The sequence below is a fragment of the Entelurus aequoreus genome, linkage group LG16 (assembly GCF_033978785.1).
Source record: "Entelurus aequoreus isolate RoL-2023_Sb linkage group LG16, RoL_Eaeq_v1.1, whole genome shotgun sequence".
NCBI lineage: Eukaryota > Metazoa > Chordata > Actinopteri > Syngnathiformes > Syngnathidae > Entelurus > Entelurus aequoreus.
This window is the reverse complement of record NC_084746.1, coordinates 20231732-20258078: the sequence shown is the minus strand read 5'-3', so window position 1 is coordinate 20258078 and position 26347 is coordinate 20231732. Positions and strand designations below refer to the sequence as shown.

Genomic DNA, 26347 nt, shown 5'->3' with positions numbered 1-26347 from the left:
TATTAAGCAGTACCTCTTGGCTTACAGTACACTCTGTACATTGTAATGGGGGCCAATTGTGATTTCAGAGAGGTATGTGTAAATCGTGACACATTATGCTTAGTGTAAAAGGTGTTATTTTTTTTACAACATATTAACATCTCTGCGATGAGGTGGCGACTTGTCCAGGGTGTACCCCGCCTTCCGCCCAATTGTAGCTGAGATAGGCTCCAGCGCCCCTCGCGACCCCGAAGGGAATAAGCGGTAGAAAATGGATGGATGGATGGATATTAACATCTTCCTGCATTTCCTTCTTCAAAGGAAAACATGCTGCAAATTAGGAGATGGTGGTGTCTCGCTCTCCTGCAGAACTTCCCCATGCCGTAAGTGCTTTGAATATCACAAATCACAAAAAAAATGTTTTACTCACGGTCAACAGACCAACATGAATGTTTTCATAGTGAATGTATGTTGTCATTAAATCACTAAGGTCTGAAGAAGACCGATTGCAGGACAGAAAACGGCGACGAGTGCAAGGAGGGCTACAGGTGAGAGGTCATGTGATTAATTAGTCTTGTAGTCAACTATTGCTAGACTAAAGCGTAATTCCTCCACTTATTTCAATTATCTTAGTTTTACATCTTGCATTGTTATTGTGCCTATAAGAACCGCAATCTGTTTCCTTTCTAGACAGTGGAAAATTAACAGAACTGGAAACAGGGAACAGGGTTGCTTGTTATGGGCCAGAAAAATACCTTGATACTTGCCATTGTTAAACATTTATGGGAGCTTAAGGAATGTATTTGGCTAGGCTACAACATTTTTTTTTCTTTACAGATCAAACATTTTTAGCCTGGGGTGAAAAATAAAATCAATGATGCAAAGTCTTCTGTCTTTGGTTTATTTGACTTTGCTAATATAATTGAGTGTGCAAAATAATATGTGTCTATACTCTTATGGAAATGCTATGGTTTAGATATATATTCTTTTTAATTGTTTTTTCATGGTAAAAAAAAATACATTTGACAAGTTAAAAGTAGGAATGTCTAAGTCTATCAAATACATGAACCTTTTTCCATACTATGGTTTATATATATTTTTTTTAAATTGTTTTTTCATGGTAAAAAAAAATACATTTGACAAGTTTTTTTTGTGTTTTTTTTTGCAAATATTTGTATTGAATTTTACAGTTAAAATCACATTTAACAGTCATACTTTGGTCACGCAAAACCTTCATACAATCGCACATCCACTCATACCCACTCACATGCACACTTGAGGAGAGAGGTGCACTTAAACTTTAACAATTGAAGGTTTACAGTATAAACAGTATTAGAAAAGATACCCAGATATTGTATATATATATATATCCATCCATCCCGCTCTGGCTCAGGATCAGCTACAGGCTATCCAGACCATAGTGGATGAACATTCCTCGGCATCAAGGATCCTCAGGAAGTGATCCCAAGATCACCTCTCGAGGACCTCTCCACCGTTCACACTTAAAAAAGAAAAGGAAAGTCACAGAAGTTGATCAGATGTAAAACAATACAAAATAAAAAGACACAAAAAATAAATAAATAAATAAGCAAATAAACCGTGGCAAGGCCATATCAGAAGTAACAAAAAAAACACAATAATAGTGTAGGATCAATACAGAAAATAATGAAGATAATAAAAAAGGAATACAACTACAAAAAAGATGGCAGATACATTTGACAAGTTAAAAGTAGGAATGTCTAAGTCTATCAAATACATGAACCTTTTTTCATACTATGGTTTATATATATATATATTTTTTATCGTTTTTTCATGGTAAAAAAAATACATTTGACAAGTTAAAAGTAGCTTTATTGACGTTTGAGAATGTGTGCTGCCGGATCTCCGCCACCAGATAGAGCCCGCGGGCTCAACGTTGAGACCCGCCCACATTGAGGGAAAATAAGCCCCTCCTCGATCTGCGGGCTGCAGCCAGGGGCACTTGGTCACTGGCGACCCTTCCTGCTCCATGCCGGCTGACTCCCATCTCTCTTTTGTTTTAACCATAATCAAATTAATTGCAGTAATTGTTTGACATAGTTTCATGTAATTATTTGAATTATTTTGTTCTGTAAGATCGTATAGGGATTAAATGTAACATTATTTGTGTTATTTTGCATAGATAACCTTAACACAGATATCATACAGTAAGCATGAATATTTGCTTCCGGACTTTTTTTATTTGAACTCGCTTGACTTGACTTCCTTGTTCACGCAGAAAGAGGAACTAACAAAACTGCAGCGCTTCTTTTATTACAATGGAGACAGAATAATCATCATTTAGTGGACATTTTCCGCGTACAAGGTAAGAGTTTTACTTCGAACCTGAAGTTTATTGATCTTCTGTCGGCAGGATGAAGCAGCGATGGAGTTATTGCTTTATTGCTGGTGATATCTCTAAAACATAAAAGCTGCTTTATTGCTGATGATATGTTTAAAACATAAAGCTGTTACAGATCACTTTCTAACGACGGATATTTTATCAACTCGACAAAATACAAAAACATGCCTTTCAAAAAGCATTTATTAATGTGAGATGTCGTACAATGCCCTGTGACGTCACCGAGCCAACGGAGGTACTGGATTTGAGGGGATCGATCCGAATAACGGTTTAGATTACCATCGATAGTTGCAACAGGTGTCGATAGAATCAGTAGATTAGGAGGCCCAACAAGCACAGAAATGAACAATACTGTCATAACACAACTTTGTAAGACAAATGCTGCCAGTTGACGGAACAAAACAGAAGATGGCTAAGATAGCAGGCGTATCAGACCTGAGGGATATTGTCCACTACCAGTAAGTAGTATCATTGCAGTTGTAATTTAAGCCATTGGTTCTCAACCTTTTCTCATCAAGTACCACCTCAGAAAACACTTGACTCTCTCCAAGTACCGCCATAATAACCAACACATTAAAATGCAGTAGCGTAGTAGGCCCAAGTATTCATTAAAACAAGGCAGAGGTTTTATTTAACGTATACATTTTGGCAACTGCAACATTACCGTATTTTCCGGACCATAGGGCTCACCAAATTATAAGGCGCACTGCCAATGAATGGTGTATTTAAAAAAAAAAAAAAATTTTATATATAAGGCGCACGGGATTATATTATTATATTACATTAAAGGAGTCATATTATTATAATTTTTTTCTAAATTGAAAACACTTCCCTGTGGTCTACATAACATGTAATGGTGGTTCTTTGGTCAAAATGTTGCATAGATTATGTTTTACAGACCATCTTCAAGCCGCTTTCTGACAGTCGCTTCTGGATGCGCCGTTTTGTGGGCGGTCTTATTTACGTGGCTCACCTTCGGCAGCGTCTTCTCCCCGTCATCTTTGTTGTACCGGTGTAGCGTGCAAGGACGGGAGTGGAAGAAGTGTCAAAAGATGGAGCTAACTGTTTTAGAGGCCTACTGAAACCCACTACTACAGACCACGCAGTCTGATAGTTTATATATCAATGATGAAATCTTAACATTGCAACACATGCCAATACGGCTGGGTTAGATTACTAAAGTGCAATTTTAAATTTCGCGTGAAATATCCTGCTGAAAACGTCTCGGTATGATGACGTCTGCGCGTGACGTCACGGATTGTAGAGGACATTTTGGGACAGCATTGTGGCCAGCTATTAAGTCGTCTGTTTTCATCGCAAAATTCCACAGTATTCTGGACATCTGTGTTGGTGAATCTTTTGCAATTTGTTCAATGAACAATGAGACAGCAAAGAAGAAAGCTGTAGGTGGGAAGCGGTGTATTAGCGGCCGACTGCAGCAACACAAACACGTACCCGGTGTTTCATTGTTTACATTCCCGAAAGATGACAGTCAAGCTTTACCATTGGCTTGTGGAGAACTGGGACAACAGTGACTCTTACCAGGAGGACTTTGAGTTGGATACACAGACGCGGTACCGTGAGTACGCAGCTGCGGCTTCCAAACATTTGATCGCTTGCCCGTACGTGCGTGCCTCTATGTGCATGTCACGTACGTGACTTTGGGGAAATATATGTGCTGTATGAACTTTGGGGAGGTGAACGGTACTTTGGGCTGTGGGATTGAGTGTGTTGTGCGGGTGTTTGAGTTGTATTGGCGGGTTATATGGACGGGAGGGGGGAGGTGTTTGTTATGCGGGATTAATTTGTGGCATATTAAATATAAGCCTGGTTGTGTTGTGGCTAATAGAGTATATACATGTCTTGTGTTTATTTACTGTTTTAGTCATTCCCAGCTGAATATCAGGTCCCACCCGCCTCTCACAGCATCTTCCCTATCTGAATCGCTTCCACTGCCCTCTAGTCCTTCACTCTCCCTTTCCTTATCCACAAATCTTTCATCCTCGCTCAAATTAATGGGGAAATCGTCGCTTTCTCGGTCCGAATCGCTCTCGCTGCTGGTGGCCATGATTGTAAACAATGTGCAGATGTGAGGAGCTCCACAACCGGTGACGTCACGCGCATATCGTCTGCTACTTCCGGTACAGGCAAGGCTTTTTAATCAGCGACCAAAAGTTGCGAACTTTATCGTCAATGTTCTCTACTAAATCCTTTCAGCAAAAATATGGCAATATCGCAAAATGATCAAGTATGACACATAGAATGGACCTGCTATCCCCGTTTAAATAAGAAAATCACATTTCAGTAGGCCTTTAATAACATTCAGACTTTACTTAAATCAATAATGGAGCAGCATCTCCTCATATGGAAACAACAACATCGGAAATGTGTCCCGTGAAAAACAGTCCGATAGGAACTCTCTAATAACTAAAGTTCCTTGGGTGAATAATGTAAATTCACTACAAAAAAGATCATGGCGAGTTTTCTGACAGATATAACAACTTTACACTACTTTATATTAGAAATGGCAATAGCGGAGGACGAATGTCCCATAACAAGAAGATAGAGAAAAAGAAGAAGCTTATCGACTACAGCGTCGACACTACAAAGGCGGACACGCGCAATTTTTCAGGATTTATGCAGATCCCAAAAACAGATCAGCAGGTACCAGAAGGTAAGAAAAGTTGCTTTTGCATAATATTGCGATACAAAATACCAGATAATATGTCTTTCCTTATACACACACCATAATAATACTCGTATGTTGAAGTACATCAAGCGGTGCGGCTTCATAGCTTACCAAAGTCGTATTAAAACATTTTGATAGATTTTTGAGCGCCGTGTGTAATGTTCTATATTTTCAATGGAATATACCAAATGTTGGTGTTGTTTACTTGAGTCATATTGCCCTCATAGTGCAGTCTACACGTATCTCTTATGTTTGACTGCCATCTACTGGTCACACTTATCATTACACGATGTACCAAATAAAATTGCTTCGAGGTCGGTAAACAAAACCAGAATGATTTTAGGTGAAAACATTGATATGGTATGATAACATTAGGCGCACCGGGTTATAGGGCGCACTGTCGAGTTTTGAGAAAAAAGAAGGATTTTATGTGTGCCTTATAGTCCGCAAAATACGGTACATATAGTTTGAACAGTAACATTGTGTTTGAATATAGGAAAATAAAACACTGTACTTTAATGAAGTGATTCTTTCGCATACCACTCAATAGAGCCCACATACCACTAGACCTGCATGGTTATTATAAGAGCATTACTGCTACTGTATTATTACGCCTCTGAGTTTGTAAAAGGTTATTGCTAGATTATAAATCATGCCTCACATTGTATAGTTGTAGCCAAAAACTACAAAGTTGGTTAACTTTGAAAATCAACCTCGCCCTGAGGACATTGCTAGGAAGACGCGGGAAGATGCTTGTTTGCATCTTCTTTCTTTCTACACAAGTCTTATACAGAAAGATCTAAATATCCCATCAGTCTGCACCCCAGTGAGAGCAGATATTGCACAGTAAGGGACTGTTTTAGTATGTTTGTAGTTTTAATTTCTTGTTTAGCACTTAGCAATACTGCTACATGATGCTTAGTGTTTTACTAGAGCTGTATCTGCTTAGCACCCAGCTTCTAAAACTTGTAGGTCATCCTCCTTATATTCACACCCAAAAATATAAGGTTCTGAATCACCATTTGTCTCAAAGTAGTTGTTGTCTCTCATGGAGTCTGACATGCATAGTAGTGTCGTTGTTGAAGGAAATAGCGGTTTTGTATTTCCTGTTGGTCAACTTTAGTCAGAAGTGCTTTTATTTCCTCCGTCCAGCGTAATGCACGTTTGGATGGGGGCATGACTTGGAAGAGTTGGCAGTGTACACAACATGTACCACACATTTAGAAACTGGACTTTGAAATGAGCACTGATGTCCCTTTTTTCCGCCAAGCTGCAGAGATGGCGCACTGGGTGCAGCAGGGAGAGATGACGGAGTACAGGAAGAGTATGATCAAACGGGAGATGGAGATGGGCATGGTCATGACGGTCTTCAGGCAGAAGGTGGAGAGACTGACTGTGCAGGTCATCATGGAAACACGTCAGATTGCGTGGACACGTACCGCGGACAAGACTGATGGTGTCTGTGAGTATCCATCCGTCTTGAGGAGGTAGTAAATGTACTTTTTTTTTAAAGCAGCCACTCTAATCCTAACTTTTTCACCAAAATTTGCATACTTTTTTTCCATCAGCATCTTAGTTGCCGACAACAAAGCGTAATCAGATGTCATTAATCGTCCATTTGTTGCACATTTTTAAAATATGCAAATATAAACAAGCTGTGGGAAAAAAATAGCAACACTTTTGGAGGGTTTGTGCTCTACTGCAGTTTGTTATGTGCTGTTGGATTTTGGAGGGGTGACAAAAATTTGCACTATCAGGATTTAGAAAAATACAATTTGAAGATTGATGCAATAACCAAGTGTATTACTGCAGTAGACCTGAGTGATATAGACGAAAAAGTATATCTCGATACTAAACTCTATATTCAATATATATCTCGATATATTTTCCGGTGAAAGTATACATATAAAGATATTCATTTTTCAGCGAGATTCACTGAAATTGAAGTGAATGACAACTGTACTATAAAAATTCAGTGGCACTTTTATTAACCCAGTTAGTCAAGATGGGTATTAACAGCACTTAAAATAAACTGTTTAAGTAGCAAAGAATTACATGATATAAATAAAATAGAAAAATATTCTTTCCACGTAAACGAAATAACATAACTGTGCAAATAATACAAAATGTATCAATGTCAGATAAAAAAATAAGTTTGCAGGCAGGCACTTTTTAATTCCCAGTCGACGATGTAATGGACTGTCACACACGTACGGTTCTGGTCAGCGCCAAGTAAGTGATTAATATTTAATTGTGCGGCTATGATCTTCCTCACCACGGCATACATTTTAGGCAGCATTTCTCGAGAACAGTTTTGATTTGGGCTTACATGGTAAACAACTCAAATTAATGTTTTATCCAGACGCATACATTTGTCCAATTGTGGTATTTTGGGTTTCCTGGACGTCGTCTACATCGCTAAAATAAAAATCTAAGGAAGTGAATCCTTCTGACAGCTTCCAGTAGTTTTTTTTATATATAAATCGCCCGCTTGAATATTCTCGTCGTCATTTGGGATGTGAGTGTCTGTTGTGATTTCCCTTCGGAAACGGAATACAATGATTTCCCTTCCTGGTTCGATGACCTTCCCTATCTTGCCTCTGATTGGCCTGACCCTAATGTTTTGCTCTAATGTCAACCAATCATAACTCATAATAGTAAACAACCAACCAATCATGGATGTTCTTATACGTGCAAGCACGTCTTGGAAGGAGGAAGGGGAGGAGTTTAGTAGCCCATGGAGTTTTGAGAGGGAGTGAGAAGTGGGGGAGAACAAGGAACACAACAAATACGCAGTGTTTGGTCATTTTAACGTGAAATAAATTATATCGCTATTACAACATTTTCCTAATTCATATCTTGTTTAAAAATATATCGATATATCTTACAAACTCGATATATCGCCCAGCCCTAACCTGCAGTACCATCTTGTGTACTCTCTAGGTGTCTGATCTACAAAGATTAAAATAAGTGCTAAATAATGGTGGGTACAAAGTATAAAATTATTTGTACCATTAGTAGGCAAACTACTAAGACTGTGTTGTACAATTGATAACAAGACAAGTGTCAGCATAAGCATGGAGGATTCTCTCTCCAACGTCTGTCTTATCAGCATGATCGCCTCAATTCTCACAGCCATTTGTGTGTAACTGTGCTAGTTTTCACGTAGATTATGGATGTACTAAATATAGATGCAAAAGTGTCTCAGATTTAATAAAACACATTGCAAGCGGTAAATGATTATACAATATTTGAAACGCCTTCTCCCCAGAGAGTGTTTTTTTTTAGTAATCAGCATATATTCTGCATGTTCATGATGCACCAAAATTTCGGCCACCGAAAAAATTAGGCCGAAAATGGCCCCAAAACTTTTATCAGCGAAACAGGATGTTGTGGAGACGTCAGCAAGAAGCAAGCGATTTTCCGGAGTGGAAGCAACTTTTTGCGATATGTGAGCAGCCTATTTTTCCATGACTAAAATAGGACGATAACGAATCGCAACCAATGCACGTTGACGAAATCAATGAATAAAAACGAGACAAAAATGTTGACAGAGACGAAGTCCATCCATCCATCCATCCATCCATCCATCCATCCATCCATCCATCCATCCATCCATCCATCCATCCATTTTCTACCGCTTATTCCCTTCGGGGTCGCTGGAGCCTATCTCAACTACAATTGGGCGGAAGGCGGAGTACACCCTGGACAAGTCGCCACCTCATCGCAGGGCCAACACAGATAGACAGACAACATTCACACTCACATTCACACACAAAGGCCAATTTAGTGTTGCCAATCAACCTATCCCCAAGTGCATGTCTTTGGAGGTGGGAGGAAGCCGGAGTACCCGGAGGGAACCCACACAGTCACGGGTAGGACATGCAAACTCCACACAGAAAGATCCCGAGCCCGGGATTGAACTCATGACTACTCAGGACCTTCGTATTGTGAGGCAGACGCACTAACCCCTCTGCCACCGTGCTGACGAAGTCCAATCATATTTAATTTAGTCCTGTCTCCTTTCCTGTTCACCCTGTACACCTCAGACTTCCAGTATAGTTCCAGGTCCTGCCACCTGCAGAAATACTCTGACGACTCTGCTGTGGTCGGGTGTATCGGAGAGGGACGGGAATTGGAGTACAGGACACTGATCGCTGACTTTGTGGAGTGGTCTCAGGCGAACCATCTGGTCCTTAATGTGGACAAGACCAAGGAGCTGGTCATCGACTTCAGGAAGAGAGTAACCCCGGTGGAGCCCATCAAGATCCAGGGCCGGGAGGTGGCAGTAGTGGAGCAGTACAAGTACCTGGGAGTCCAGTTGAACAGCAGACTGGACTGGAAGGACAACTGCAAAGCTGTTTACAAGAAGGGCATGAGCAGACTCTTTTTCCTGAGGAAGCTTAGGTCATTCAATGTGTGCAGCAAGCTGTTGGAGATATTTTATCAGTCTGTTGTGGCCAGTGCACTGTACTTCGCAGTGGTTTGTTGGGGGAGCAGCACCAGCAAAAGGGACTCAAACCGGATTGATAATCTGATCCGGAAAGCCGGCCAAACTATTGGCACGCAATTGGAGGCGTTTGTGTCAGTGAGGGACAGGAGGTCACTGGACAAACTGCTGGCCATCACGGACAATCCTGCCCATCCACTCCACCTGACAATTAAGGGACAGCGGAGTTCATACTCCAACAGGCTCCTTCAACTTCCTTCCCGCACTGTGCGATTCAAGAACTCCTTCATTCCACACTCCATCCAGCTGTATAATCACTCGCCATACAGCAATAGATGACATCTGCCTATTACCTGACACCTGACATGTTAGCTACTTCTCTTTGTTTATAATGTCTATTTTCTATTTCCTGCTGGACCTACTCTCTATTTTATGCTGCTGCTGTCATATAGACTGTATATACTGTAATATTGTACATGGTCATTGGTTTATATTGTATATATGTTATAGACATAATATAATATATCTGTATATAAATTACTCTGTACACATATTATGTATATATTCGTATATATGTTAGATTTTTTTTTATAGCTATATTAGTCTATTTATACCTGCATGTTCCTTTCCACCATTGTAACTGAGCTACTGTGTTGAACAATTTCCCCTGTGGATCATTAAAGTTTGTCTAAGTCTAAGTCTAAGTCTAGGTGGATGGGACAAGTTAGGAATCAATCCAATTGCAGTAGCCTGTCGGAGACAGGTGGGGGATATATCACGGAGGGGTCCAATCAGAAGTACTTTTTTTGTAGGGCACGGTGTTTAGACTTTTAACTGGGAAAACAAGACTGTATCTAAGGGGTGTAACAATAAACAGTAATAATGACTACAGCAAAAGTCCCAAAACTTAGTATTACCCTTTTAAAAGTACCAGAAGAGTGGAAAAGTACCTGTAGAGGGGAAAAACAAGTTGCCTCTATATTGAAGCTATTATCTTATATATCTTATTTATGACACCAAAAGACTTTCATAGTTTGCGGATAAGATATGATCAAAATAATATAAATCTCATGGAGATTCCCAAGCCATTTTGAGAGACATGAGGAAGCCGATTGCGTGACTTCGCGTGAGGAACCATGGAGCCCTTCTCCATCAACAACAATGCTAATCAAGCAGACTTTGTGAGAGCCAACGATTACTTTTGAAAAAATTATGATCTAGGACCTTGTATTTTTGAGCCCGAACACAAAGAGGATGAGCAATATGTTTTAGAAGTCCAGTGATGGATGCAGTTTTCTTGTGGTACTATAGGATCCACAGCATTGCTAGGTGCTAAACATACAAAATAACCATAGCAAACCAAAATAAAACAAACACTTACTGTAATATTTCCACTCTAGCTGGGATGCCGACCGACGGGACGCTCACACAATTCCGTTTAGATGAAGAATCAATCAGAATCCTCACGAATGGTTAAAAAAATATTCTTGCAGGAAGCATAAAAGTTGACCAGCCTGTCATTCCATGGCCACATTTGTCTACTAGCAGGTGAGAGATGCAGGAATTATAATTTGGAATTTACTTTTAGCAAGTTTGAGATGAAGCAGAAGCAGCAGTGTGTCAACAACAGCAGGTTATGACATGTAAATGGAGTATTGTTAGCTCTTTCTGAATGTTTTTAGAGAGAGTTTAATGAGTGCAACAGAGGACCCTCGATCTGTTGACTCAATTGTTAGATATTTATTTACGATTTCCAATACATAAAAAAAGCCAAGCATGTGTGCTCTTGTCTTACATAAGGATTGTGAATGATAAACAGAACATCTCTTTAAAATGTTTGTGTATTTCCAGTATGACTGATCTAATAACATGGTCAGAGTGCAGAAGCATTACTCCAGGAAATTACCTAATAATAAAAATGGTTTACAGAATTTTGGGCATTTTGTGATATTTAAACAGTGTTAAATACAATTACAAATATTGTTTCCATATGAGTTGGGAAATTGTGTTGGATGTAAATATAAACGGAATACAATGATTTGCAAATCATTTTCAACCCATATTCAGTTGAATATGCTACAAAGACAACATATTTGATGTTCAAACTGATAAACTTTTTTTTTTTGCAAATAATCATTAACTTTAGAATTTGATGCCAGCAACACGTGACGAAGAAGTTGGGAAAGGTGGCAATTAATACTGATAAAGTTGAGGAATGCTCATCAAACACTTATTTGGAACATCCCACAAGGGAACAGGCAAATTGGGAACAGGTGGGTGCCATGATTGGGTATAAAAGTAGATTCCATGAAATGCGCAGTCATTCACAAACAAGGATGGGGCGAGGGCCACCACTTTGTCAACAAATGCGTGAGCAAATTGTTGAACAGTTTAAGAAAAACCTTTCTCAACCAGCTATTGCAAGGAATTTAGGGATTTCACCATCTACGGTCCGTAATATCATCAAAGGGTTCAGAGAATCTGGAGAAATCACTGCACGTAAGCAGCTAAGCCCGTGACCTTCGATCCTTCAGGCTGTACTGCATCAACAAGCGACATCAGTGTGTAAAGGATATCACCACATGGGCTCAGGAACACTTCAGAAACCCACTGTCAGTAACTACAGTTGGTCGCTACATCTGTAAGTGCAAGTTGAAACTCTCCTATGCAAGGCGAAAACCATTTATCAACAACACCCAGAAACGCCGTCGGCTTCGCTGGGCCTGAAATCATCTAAGATGGACTGATACAAAGTGGAAAAGTGTTCTGTGGTCTGACGAGTCCACATTTCAAATTGTTTTTGGAAGTTGTGGACGTCGTGTCCTCCGGACCAAAGAGGAAAAGAACTATCCAGATTGTTATAGGCGCAAAGTTGAAAAGCCAGCATCTGTGATGGTATGGGGGTGTATTAGTGCCCAAGACATGGGTAACTTACACATCTGTGAAGGCGCCATTAATGCTGAAAGGTACATACAGGTTTTGGAGCAACATATGTTGCCATCCAAGCAACGTTACCATGGACGCCCCTGCTTATTTCAGCAAGACAATGCCAAGCCATGTGTTACATCAACGTGGCTTCATAGTAAAAGAGTACGGGTACTAGACTGGCCTGCCTGTAGTCCAGACCTGTCTCCCATTGAAAATGTGTGGCGCATTATGAAGCCTAAAATACCACAACGGAGACCCCCGGAAGGTTGAACAACTTAAGCTGTACATCAAGCAAGAATGGGAAAGAATTCCACCTGAGAAGCTTCAAAAATGTGTCTCCTCAGTTCCCAAACGTTTACTGAGTGTTGTCAAAAGGAAAGGCCATGTAGCACAGTGGTGAACATGCCCTTTCCCAACTACTTTGGCACGTGTTGCAACCATGAAATTCTAAGTTAATTATTATTTGCAAAAAAAAAAAAAAGGTTATGAGTTTAAACATCAACTATCTTGTCTTTGTAGTGCATTCAAAAGGATTTGCAAATCATTGTATTCCGTTTATATTTACATCTAACACAATTTCCCAACTCATATGGAAACGGGGTTTGTAGACAGAGACGCAAGATGGGTTGCACGGATTATTCTACTCACTTAACAGACACAATCACTTTGCACACGTTTAGTAGCTCAGTTTTTGCGTTTGGTATCAAGTTTGCACGTGTTATAATACACACAAACCTTAAGTAAATCAAGCCCTAACATGCTTTAGTAAGATGGAATAAAAAATCAGCAGAAGAAAAGACAGAAGACAGGGAGTTTACGTGCCAACTTCACTGGTTTTGTGTTTTGTATATTGTTAGGATTCTATCGGTAGTGATATCAATATCGATTTTCCCAAAAAATAATTTCCAATATTATATTTCATATTTATTGGTTCTTCTATCGGTACTATATGTAGTTGGGTGCTCGATGTTAAAATATATATATTTTTATTATTATTTTATTAGCACAATAGGTTGTAACAGCAGCAACATCATGACATCAACAGCAACGATTTACACAATGTGCCAACTTCACTGGTTTTGGGTTTTGTACAGCCCTAATCTTAATAAGACTAAACAATCCACAAAGTCGAAGAAGTAACAGTTAAACAGCAGACTAACACATTAGATGCAGGCGTATGTGCTACTAACTTCATTTCTAGTAAGAAATAAATGTTTTGAGCACCCAGCAAAGTTCTAAATTTGTTGACATATTTGATGCAGTGCCTTTGAAAGAGCATTAAACAGCTGTAACATAAAATAAAATATGTCTGCTCTGTGTTTCAGTGGACCTATTTGAGATCAAAGAAGTTCGTCCAGGCAGAAATTCCAAAGACTTTGAGCGCTTGAAAGATGGCAAAGATAAACATGAGGAGAATACTTGTTTCACCATCTTCTATGGCTCACAATTTGTCCTCAACACCTTGAGTCTGGGAGGTGAGTGCTTCAACTGTTTGGGGCTTCTAAGATCAGATTCATTACGTTCTGAAACAATATCACGATTTGCACAAACATCAATTTTCTACCATTCATGGAACCCATGATTATCTCTGCTTTCACACTTACTGACAATTCAGAGCATTCAGTCCTCATATCATACATGTTTTTTTTTTTAACTAACTGCAGGATAAGAGACAACTAAGTGGTACAAAAGTGCTGGAAAGAAGGAGCTATATCTATTGTACTTTTGTATTCCATTAAACAGTCGACTATATTAACCTTATAGATTGTTATAGTAAAAATAGTTTAAGCTTCATCAGTGTGGTGTGTTTTTCCCAGTTTTCCCCTGGGAGAACACATTATATTTTTTAATTGCATTAGCACATTTTTTAAATCTCTAACGTTACTCTCTCTGTATGCCTGTGAGTTGTCTTGACTGAGAGCAACAACATTCCCGTCATGCGGCACAAAAATAGTCGTTGAAGAAGCGGTCTCACTCTGTCAGGAAAGTTGGTCAGTAATGTCAACGACTTTAAATAGTAAGGACAGGATGAAATGTATCATACAAAAAGTGTAAAACATTCATAATGAATTTTTAAAGACAGATCAGAAGGCATAAACATAGTGACATATTACATGTACAATGATGTACATTATATTTAAAATCAATTTAGTGATATATTACATGTACATTAATGTATATTATATTTAAAATCTATATAGTGATATATTACATGTACATTATATTTAAAACAATATAGTGATATACTACATGTACAACGTGTATATTATATTCAAAATCAATATAGTGATACATTACATTTACAATGATGTGCATTACATTAAAATTTAGTGATATATTACATGCAAACATCGGTGTATGTTATATTTAAAAACATAATAGTGATATATAATACATGTATAATAATGTGTACATTATATTTAAAATTAATATAGTGATATATTACATGTACAATGATGTGCATAGTTTTGTATTATCGCATGTGCTGTCATAATGCGCTTGCTTGCTTGTCTGCCAGTGGATGACATAAAAAAACGAAACTCATAAGAAAACAACTGCATGTTCTGTTGCTAAATTATGTTTAAACAATGAGATAATGTTGCATGAGACATATGTGATTGACAATCAGGAAAGTCACTCACGTAATTATGACAAATTTGTTTTATAAAGTTTAATATGAAATAGTCACAAATACTGTATAAATATTTATTTGTTAAATTTGTTCTCTTAAATCAATATTGGTAACATATCCTAGCACTTTGATGGATGGGTCTTTTTTGTTTGTTTTATATTATCTGAAGCAGAGGAAAAGCAGCAAGTTCAACATTGATTACCGTATTTTTCGGACTACAAGGCGCACTTAAAATCCTTTCATTTTCTCAAAAATTGACCGTGCGCCTTATAACCCAGTGCGCCTAATGTACGGCATAATTCTGGTTGTTCTTACCGACCTCGAAGCAATTTTATTTGGTACATGGTGTAATAATAAGTGTGACCAGTAGATGGCAGTCATACATATGAGATACGTGTAAACTGCAAGATGACGCCAGTAAACAACACCAAAACTTTAAATGTTCCATTGAGAATATGGAACATTACACACGGCGCTTAAAAATCTGTCAAAATGTTTTCAGTACAACTTCAGTAAGCTATGAAGCCGCTTGATAGATTGTCGGCGCATTAAACATACAAGTATTATTATGGTGAGTGTATAAGGACCGCAAAATGGCACCTATTAGCAGACATATTACCTGGCGTTTTGTTTCGCAATATTATGCAAAACCAACTTTTCTTACCTTCTGGTACCTGCTGATGTGTATTTGGGATCTGCGTAAATCCTGAAAATGTGCGCACGTCCGCCATTGTAATCTGTGGTGACACCGTAGTCATAAGCTTCTACTTTTTCCCTACCTTCTTATGTGGCATTCATCTTCCGCTGTAGCCATTTGTAATATAAAGTGGCGTAAAGTTCTTACTTATATCTGTCTGTAGACTAGCTATCAAAGCGCTAAAAACTAGTGGGTTTACATAATTCACCCACAGAACTTTAGTTATTAGAGGGTTCCGGTCGGACGTTTTTTCACGGGACACATTTCCGGTGTTGATGTTGCATTAGTGAGCCACGGATGAGGAGATGCTGCTCCGTTATTGATTTAAGTAAAGTCTGAATATCATTAAAAGAGTTAGCTCCATCGTTTGACACTTCTTCCACTCCTGTCCTTGCACGCTATATGGCTAGAACACAGAAGACGCTTTCGAAGGTGAGCCACGTAGATAAAACCGGCCACAAAACGGTGCATCCTACTTGAAAATGGTCCGTAAAACATAATCCATGCAACACTTTCACAAAAGAACCACCATCACATGTTATGTAGACCACAAGATAGTGTTTTAAATTTAGAAAAAAATCATAATATGACCCCTTTAATGCGCCTTATAATCCGGTGCGCCTTTTATATGAAATTAGACCTGAAGGGCCCGCTCATTGGCAGTGCGCCTTTTAATCCGGTGCGCTCTATGGTCCGAAAAATACGGTACTTTTTGCTGAGGAAAAACTTATTGCTTACTGTTTTTTGATGTATTAATGTCAACATTTTATATAAGCCTGGGGCCTCATGTATTAAGACTTGCGTTGATTTTATACAAAAATTGTCATACGTTTAAATCTAGAAAACTGGGTACACAATAATTTTTTTTAATATGTATTAAGTAAAGTGTACGCATGCACTAATCAAGCACATTTCTTTGTTACATCCCAATAAACGTGGAATTGATCAGAGATGTTTGCTTGGCAAGACACCCAGGCCAGGCCCCCTTATAAATACACAAATAATATTGAAATTAGCCATGTGCCTAAGATCTGCATGCTCTGGCCAATCAGAATTCAGTAGGAGTCAGTAGCAGGTGCTTCTTCCTTGTGTTTCCAGCGAACAAAAGAGGAGTCAGTGCAATACTGTGTGTGAGCCTGTTACTGATGTGCAGTCAGAGAACCGCACACAGGAACACATAATCAAAAAGTGGTACTGCATCAGATAGAAGATGAAAAAGAAGAAGATGGATGTGCCCGGCAAAACAGGCAAAGGTATAGGAGATAAATGCAATGATACGTATAACTTTAGAAGAGGTGGGTTAAGTGAAGGTTTTTAATTGCGCTTTTTCTCTCTCAAGACTCAAAGCGCTTTACATAGTGAAACCTATTATCTATATTTTTAAGCTACATTTAAACCAGTGTGGGTGTCACTGGAAGCAGATGTTTATAGTGGCTTGCCCAATAACACAACCACAGTAACTAGGATGACGGAAACAGGAATCAAACCTAGAACCCTCAAGTTGCTGGCACGCCGTGACTCGGATTACCCCTAACATAAATATATTTGTATAATTTACAGGAAAATGTGTTCATACAGCATTCTGCTCAGACAGATTAGAGCTTTGTGTGAAAATTATGTAATGTTGGATTTTCAATGAAATAGGCCAGCATATCTAAAAGGATACCAAAGATTTTGACTATTGTTTGATTACTCAATATTGTATTACAACGGAGACAAGCTTCTTATGGTAGCAGCTGTACGTGACACAAAGTCGGGCCATTCCTCTCCGGTGCCATTAAATGTGCCGCAAACCCCGGCTGCTGCAACTATCTGCCCGACTGGGTCACAGGAACACATTCTGACAGTAATAGGTGGCAAAATGATCGCCTGAATAAATTAATAGACATCCTCACAAATATTAAAACGAATATGTAGCATTAAATGCATTGGCGAAAAAGTGATTTTTGTGTCCGTGTCTCGATCTTTTTATGTTCAAATGTTGGCAAAGCTTGAACAACTTCCTATGTGTATCGCCAAAGTATCCACAGCCTTTAGAAATGTGCATATAGGAAGCATGAAGATGGAGTTGGCATGAGGCTTCGCACATTTCCCTGTCCAGTTCACTCTTGATACATCTAGTGTTTGCTGTGAAAAAGGGAATATGCCTATGTTTTTTGTGTGCACGTAAGCTTATTACGTGAAGCCCATAAAGTTTTATTTTTGTAAATAAAATAGATTGTATTCTGTTCAAGTTTGTTAAACACAATAATTTTACAAAGCCAATTTTGGTTTAAATACCAATCTTAATAATAATGCAATTAATTCAAATATAAATATGTCAGGTTGAGGGCATTTCTCATTTTAAGGTGAGATTAAATAAACTTTTATTAATTCATTTTGGATCATAATTAATTGTCGCACATTTTTTTTAATTGCTTGCATGCAACCTGCATGGCATGATGTGAACACACAATGGAACAGCACAGCACACCCACATTTCCAGGTTTTACTGGCATTCCTCATGAAAAATTCACATTGAAATGATTAACGTTTTGTCAAACCATTCTAACCATTTCAACATGAAAACCTTCAGACTGTTTCTCACAAATTCAAAAATGTTCCTGTACTCATTCCCCCGACAATTCTCCACAAGTCGCCTTCTAAATGCAGTTATTGTTTGTTTTCTAGCCGATTCTGTGGACGATGCACAGAAATGGCTATATGGACTTGAAATGTTAGTTCAAGAGACACTGGCCACTCCTACTCCAGTTGTTATTGACAGGTAATAACTACACTATTTTTGTAACCCCAATTAAATACTCTCCCTAACGAGTAACGTTTTATTTTTGTCAAGCTGGCTGAGAAAGAAGATGTATTCTGTCAATCAGACAAAAACAAACAGGTAGATTTACCTCCTGACTTTTTTCTTTTGTCCACTCATTATTCAGTAATACTAAGGGTCTGATCTACTAAGATTCAAATAACAAATGCTAAATAGTGTGTACAAAGTATAAAATCGTGTGTACTATTAGTGGGCATGTTGCAGGTGATCTAGTAAGACTGTGTACAATTGATAACTAGTACAAATATGGTGCAGCCATCCATCCATCCATTTTCTACCGCTTGTCCCTTTTTTGGGGTCGCAGGGGGTGCTGGATCCTATCTCAGCTGCATTCGGGTGGAAGGCGGGGTACACCCTGGACAAGTTGCCACTTCATCGCAGGGCCAACACAGATAGACAACATTCACACTTGCATTCACACACTAGGGCCGATTTAGTTGTTGCCAATCAACCTATCCCTAGGTGCATGTCTTTGGAGGTGGGAGGAAGCCGGAGTACCCGGAGGGAACCCACGCAGTCACGGGGAGAACATGAAAACTCCACACAGAAAGATCCCAAGCGCAGGATCGAACCCAGGACTACCTTCGTATTGTGAGGCACATGCACTAACCTCTGTACCACCATGCTGCTCAAATACAGAGTGGGTCAAAATTTAAAACTGAACAAAACCGCGGGCCAAGGTTGAAAAAATGATCCTTTTAATAGGGACCCAAAAAAGTTTTGCATTGAATATTGAACAAGCAAGGCTTATATAACTTCATAGTGACATGCAAAATCGAGTTTCAAATAATAATAATAATAATTAAAAAATATCAATGGCATATCAAATGCATTTTAAATAAAAATGTAATGCCTCTTTTCTATTTGTAGCCTTCTGAGGTAAATATCAACATTAACTTTTTCCTCAGGCTGATACATTTGAAAATAAAATAACAATGAATAAACCAACCATTCAGGACTTTAAACTGCTCAGTTTGCAACACACTGATCTAATCTGATGTGCCCAAGCCAGATCTTGGATGCTAATTCGTTAATGTCGGGGCTCCGGCTTTGAGCTGAGGCAACCTTCATTATCGAACGAAAATGTTCATCAGTCATTATATCTCGTAGTCCACCCAGACCACAGTCTTGGGGGCGTGCCTTAAAGGCACTGCCTTTAACGTCCTCTACGAGCTTTCGTCACGTCCGCTTTTCATCCATTCTAACAACGTGCCGGCCCAGTCACAAGATATGCGCGGCTTCTGTACGCACACACACGTGAATGCAACGCATACTTGATCAACAGAAATACAGGTTACACTGAGGGTGGGGGTATAAACAACTTTAACACTGTTAGAAATATACGCCACACTGTGAATCCACACCAAACAAGAATGACAAACACATTTCGGGAGAACATCCGCACCGTAACACAACATAAACACAACAGAACAAATACCCAGAACCATTTGCAGCACTAACTCTTCCGGGACGCTACAAAATACACCCCCCCGCTACCACCGCGGGGCGGAGTTTGACACCCATACATTAACAGTAAATATTTAAATGAGGATTTTATGTGTCACCGTGGAGAAACTCATTTATTGCTTATTCATGTTATCATTGTCAACCTGTGCTATTTTGTTATGTTGTAAAACATGCAGCACACAGCTATAATCTGTACCACCCTTTCTGGGCATTTTAAAAGCAATCCTACAATAGAACCTACTTTTTTGGGCGCTGAAGGTGCACTCTAGTAGACACTGGTACCAATTGCAAGCGTGCACTGGTGTGATCCAGACACAAGAAACTTAATGTTGCAAGAAGTTTTGAAAAAACAATTGAAAAATGCCAGCAGACATGGTTTTGATTTATGTGCCTCCAAATGAGCTCTTAAGCCATTCCTTGGCTCAAAGATAGAATTACTGGACATGAGATATATATTATATAATAATATTAGGCATATGTGACATACATATGTTTACTGTTGCCACAAGCATGAAAAAGTCTCTCCTCATTGTCTCTCATATTGCACTTTATTGGTGACGAGCTGAAATATTCCTACACTATTTGGCTTGGCAATCATCTTTTTTTCATACTACTATTTACCAGGTCTGAACTTATCTCTAGCGAGGCTCCGTCACTTTATGTTGATGTTATTCCGTCTCATCCGGTCAGTGTAAACTAGCAGCCCAGCCTCCACAAACAGACCAAGAAAGTGGATTACTGACAAGATGGTTCATTCCGTGCCCAATGGACAATATCTCAATTTGTGAGACATGTAAAAAATAATGGAAATGTGTACTGTCCTGCTTTGTGCACCTCTAGTCACTCTATTTGTGCTCAAGTGTGCCAGTTTGCATGGACATTCGTGCTAAATATAGACACAAAACTAGTTTCATAAATCATATTTTGAGCGCTAAAGGATTTTGTTTGCATCTCCTCCTTTCAGTATTGTGCGTGTTCGAATAGTAAACATATATTATGCATATACATGAAGACAGGCACACTAAATGCATTGTCCATCCATCCATCCATCCATCCATCCATCCATCCATCCATCCATCCATTTTCTACCGCTTGTCCCTGTCAAGGTCACAGTGGGCTAGAGCAATGTTCCCTCTAATTTTTCATGTGTGTGAGCAAACACACAAACACTCTGAGCATTCAGTGGAATACAGACGTGCACACTGTGGCCAAACCAGCAGCACATTTGTCTCAAACCTGACATAACAATTTATATGTCTTATTATTATAATGAAGTGACAGTACCGGTAGTCAATTTCAAGAGATTATTTTCTAATATATGTGATTTGGCCCGCTTAGATATTGTTTTTTTTAATCAGCTATGCACTATAGTATTTTATGCCTGGGTGGGGGTCCTGCTTTGGAAAGATTGTGTACCCCTTTCAGAGATCACATTTATTTCCCCTAAAACATTCACATGTTGCATTAGATGAAGTGTTTATTAACTTTCTGTTGGTAAAATACATATTTTTATTAGCAATTCTGTAATGTAGTAACATGATTTCATGATTAATATCCAAAAATGTACATTCTTAATAAATGACAGTAGAATAAGCACACATCTGATTGAGGAGTCATAGTATAACGACCTGGAATTTACACTTTGTTTAGGTGTTAGAGTTGTCCAACTTTGTGTGTGGCCATAAACACATCAGTGGCTAATTGCCACAGTGTATGTGTTGGTGCAGGTGAGAGAGAGAGCAAGCGGCTGCTGTTGATATAACAGATGACAAAGAGTTGCTTTTGGCTTGGTTTGTACGGTAGACAATGACTAGTTTTGCTAGATAGAAGTATTTTACAAATTTTTTGGTGTGGTTATGGCCGACAAACAATTTCGCTAAATAAAGGGACCGATGGAATTCCTGTCCTCCTTAAAGTGTCTCCACAGACGTTACAATAATTTAACAGTGTTGACGAACATTGTTTTGTCTGTTGTGGCCGCCTTTCGTCACCTGTTACTCACAGTTGCATTGCAAAATCATACAAAACAAATGATTTGTTTATTTTGTTTATAGTGGGATTTGATTTTGTGCGCGGCATAAATTTGCTGTGCGCAGAGGACACGTGAGCAGTGCGCAATTGCGCAGGCGCGCACCTTAGAGGGAACGTTGGGCTAGAGCAGGCCTGGGCAATTATTTTGACTCGGGGGCCACATTTAGAGAAAAAAAAATGTGTCTGGGGGCCGGTATATCTATTTTTAGGAACACTAATACAAAACCTCACAATAATGTCTGATTGAATGCTAAAAACGTTATGACAGACCGCCTTAAAAAACGTAATGGAATTTTAAATTTTTCTATGAAGGATAAAACACTGAATATTGACAAAATATGAATGTCACACCCCCTTTCCATCGACATATTTTACAATCAATTGAAACGCAACAAAAATGCAACAAACAGTGAAATATGAACACGAAGGGTACAAAATAAACCCACCTACAATCTGATATATCTGATATATCACTAAGCTTAAGAACTTTGTTGTGAAAATCTCCTTCTGCGTCTGTGGAAAACGCTTCCCGCCCACACAGCTTGGTGCCTCGTCTGAGCTGCTGTGACGTAGATTACCATAGTAACTATATAGATGACCATAGTAACTAATTAGATTACCATAGTAACTGGTATATCATCCCAAAGCGCAGATTCCAACCATTGAAATACTTTGTATAGTTCAAGACTTACGGTCATTAGAAAACATCACTGCACATCATAATGGCAGCTACAGTTTCCATTTTAAAGATCTCAAAAAATTATTTGGGAATGTGCGGCGGGCCAGATTGAAAAGCTCAACGGGCCGCATGTGGCCCCCGGGCCTTAATTTGCCCAAGTCTGGGCTAGAGCCTATCCTATTGTGTGGTCATGTAAAAGATACAATCCTCTGCGCGTCAAGTTTGCACAGGTTTTGATAGATGCAAACCTTGAGTAGATCAGACCCTATGTGTTGTACTGTATGTGTGATACTGTTTCCTTTATTAATGTTGTTTATGAAAGAAATCCGTAGCACCTGACTGCTTTGAAGTATTTTTTTTCAATGTGATCTTTTCAGCATATCCATGAAGGAGCTGAAGACCCTTCTTCCTTTGCTCAACTACAAGCCTCCTAATGCTCGCTCTCTGAAAGAAAAATTCCTGGTACGCTTCCATTTTTTTGGGGCTTTGACCTAATAAGTATTGCTTTGAGTTGTACACTTGTATTGCCACATATTAATAATTCACGTCCTGACATTTTACAGATTGTTTGTCTTTTTTAAATATTATGTATGTGCTTTTGCTCTCCGAAAATAAGTTGTTTTACTCGCAGAAAACATCTCATTCACCCTCAAGTTGGTAAAAATTAATTTAGCATACATGCATGATTTTATACAATGTTAGCACTATCACGTACCATCGTTAGAGGGGAATGGAAGCCAGCCCAGAGCAAATGGAGGCAAGGTTGTACACTAGAAAGCAGAGGTGTGGACTCGAGTCACATGACTTGGACTCGAGTCAGACTCGAGTCATGAATTTGATGACTTTAGACTCGACTTGACAAAATGTAAAGAGACTTGCAACGCGACTTACACTTTAACATCAATGACTTGTGACTTCACTTGGACTTGAGGCTTTTGACTTGACATGACTTGCTACTTTCCCCAAAACCTAAAGCTTAAAAAGTTATTTGGGAGCGCTCCGTATCTTTCATTTTCTACGTCTGTGTCTATAAGCGTGTGTGCTGCTTGTCAGCTGGTGTGCTCAGTGCTGTCAGTACAACAGCCAATCAAATTAGATCTACGTTGTTTTCATCCCACAGCTCTCATACAATCAAATTGCAGGACAACCACCGAACATGAGTTGTCAAACAACGCGGCAGTGAGAAACAATTATGCCAAAGTTGGTTTCGTTCGGGTATAAAAACTATGATTTGGTCAACAAAAAACGAATTGCCGTATGCAAATCACGCAGTTCGAATATTACAGACGGAGACGCAACAACTTCCAACATCTTTCGACATTTGAAGTTGCACAAAGAAGGGTAAGTTTTGAATGTAAGATAACGTTTATTGGCTAAGTAACATGACTTTTATTCAGTGAGGCTGTAAACTCACTGCTAACGTTATAACCATAGACATCTTATAAGGGTACGCAGCATTGAGCGCTACTGCCTACTGGCGCAGACGAGACGCGGGGCCGCCATCTTGGAGTGGTGATCCGCTCCACTCAGTGCAATTCATTTGGCAGGAGCAATGAACTGTCAGTGCATTTAATTCATTTTACCTCACTGAATACCACTGATTTTCATGCGTTTTTTTTGTCATACGTGTAGCTATGATAACGGACACATGTTTTGGCGTTTTTATTATTCATAGTTTGCTTAACAGTAATATAATATTCTTATATGCTATAAGTGACCAGACGTCCGAGATCAAAACTGGGACTATAATCCCATAGAAGGGGGAAAAAACGGTCAGCTATTTTTAAGTTGAAGAAACAATATGATTAGGTTATATATACATGCGTATATCCTACATAAACAATGTATGAATACATTAGATATCTATATATCTTAGGGACCTATAGACTGTAACTCTGTTGCTGCAGCAGCAGAGAGTTTATTCTGTCTTGACACTTTGTATTTGTTGCTGCAGCAGCAGAGAGTTTATTCTGTCTTGACACTTTGTATTGATATTTTCTATTACATTCTTCCCTTAAATGATAATGTTTACAGTCATTGTTATATATGTATTTTTTATGTATGTCGCTTTGGATAAAAGCGTCTGCCAAATACTTAAACATATATAAACACCTGAAAGTCTTTATATCAGCTAAAACCACCAATCTGTTTCACTGGATTCAGAATAAAACCAAATGCTGTCTTACCCAACAATGTTAGTATTTGAATATTGTTACTTGAAGACTTATTCCTGGTTACAATTATACTGTTAAGAAAGTATTGTCTTATATTTTGCCTAAAATGAGAATGCATCATAATCAGTGGCGGCTGGTGAATTTTGTTTTAGGTGGGGCTTAAAGTTTGTAAACCAAACCCCTGTAGGGGGGTCATCCTCCCCCCGAAGGTTTCTTTGTGATTTTCACATACAAATATTGAAGATCTTTGCTCCTTCTCAACTCTGTGGTTACATTATTTTCATAAAATACAACCAATAGTATGTTAATGTTTGTTTTTGCAAATGTGTTTATTCTGCAAAGGAATGAGTTAAATGTATAAAATTGTTTAAACTATTAAAATGACTGGTTAATAGTGCTATTATGAATTGCAATGTCAGCACTATTTTTTTTCCTGCAATTTCAAATGCACTTGTTTTAATAAATAAATACAGCGTTTTAAAAGCATACACAATCTGTGTAAAAATATTAGTCTGTGGTTGAAAGGACTTGAAAGGACTCGAAACTCAAAATGCAGGACTTGGGACTTGACTTGAGACTTTCTAGTCTTGACTTTGGACTTGACTCGGGACTTGCCTGTCTTGACTCGGGACTTGACTCGAGACTTGAGGGCAAAGACTTGAGACTTACTTGTGACTTGCAAAGCAATGACTTGGTCCCACCTCTGCTAGAAAGACAACCAGTCTAAATACTAGACTGTGACTGATGCCATTTGTTTTATCAATCATCTTTTATTATCATTAATTAGAGGTGACGACTTCTAAATTTTATCATTAAAATGTGTTTGATATGTGTGTGAGGAATATTTCAATTCAACGCATTTTACTTGTTAGCGTCCCTCGTTACACCCCTACACGCAAATCACACACTGCGTAGGGCCCTGCAAAACATGGGGGTGCCCCGTATTGTGTGAAGAAGCGCGTGTAAAATGTAACTTAAAGGGGAACTGCACCTTTTTGGGAATTTTGCCTATTGTTCACAATCATTATGATAGACAAGAACACACGTCTTTTTTTTTTTAGGACTTTAAAGATGATAAACAGTTCTTGTAAGATGCGGCTAATGGGAGTCACCGTTGTAGCCTTCAAAGCTCTCTAAAACAACTTCAAAACCTTCAATCAACGCTTTATATACACACTGATATATATATTGTCTAGTAACAGACACGTTCATAACAACATGTAATACATTCAATATTTACCATATTTTGATCATTTTAATCAATGCGAACGTCCGACTTCTGGCAACAACTTTGTGTTCTTACTACCGAAAACAAACACGAGTGTGTGTTGTAATCATGGCAATTCTGCCATGATTACAACACACACTCGTGTGTTTAACAGACAAGAAATACGACTATTTTTGGACAAATGAGGAT

The 26347-nt window shown here is 38.7% G+C and overlaps 1 protein-coding gene across 3 annotated transcripts in view; it reads left to right on the top strand.

The window, feature by feature from the left end:
• Positions 1 to 314: 314 nt before the first annotated feature.
• The window catches only part of plcg2 (phospholipase C, gamma 2), a 189044-nt gene continuing 163011 nt past the window's right edge, over positions 315 to 26347 (top strand). The window contains exons 1-7 of one of the 3 annotated variants that reach the window (XM_062022352.1): positions 315 to 362; positions 470 to 527; positions 6319 to 6510; positions 13752 to 13901; positions 18426 to 18519; positions 18592 to 18639; positions 23134 to 23218. In XM_062022352.1, the coding sequence (XP_061878336.1) occupies positions 6327 to 6510; positions 13752 to 13901; positions 18426 to 18519; positions 18592 to 18639; positions 23134 to 23218 (561 nt within the window). In that variant the 5' untranslated portion in view covers positions 315 to 362; positions 470 to 527; positions 6319 to 6326. Of the gene's footprint in view, positions 363 to 469; positions 528 to 1940; positions 2166 to 2236; positions 2324 to 6318; positions 6511 to 13751; positions 13902 to 18425; positions 18520 to 18591; positions 18640 to 23133; positions 23219 to 26347 lie in introns of those variants that run through there. The other 2 variants (XM_062022351.1, XM_062022350.1) reach the window with 2 other exon arrangements.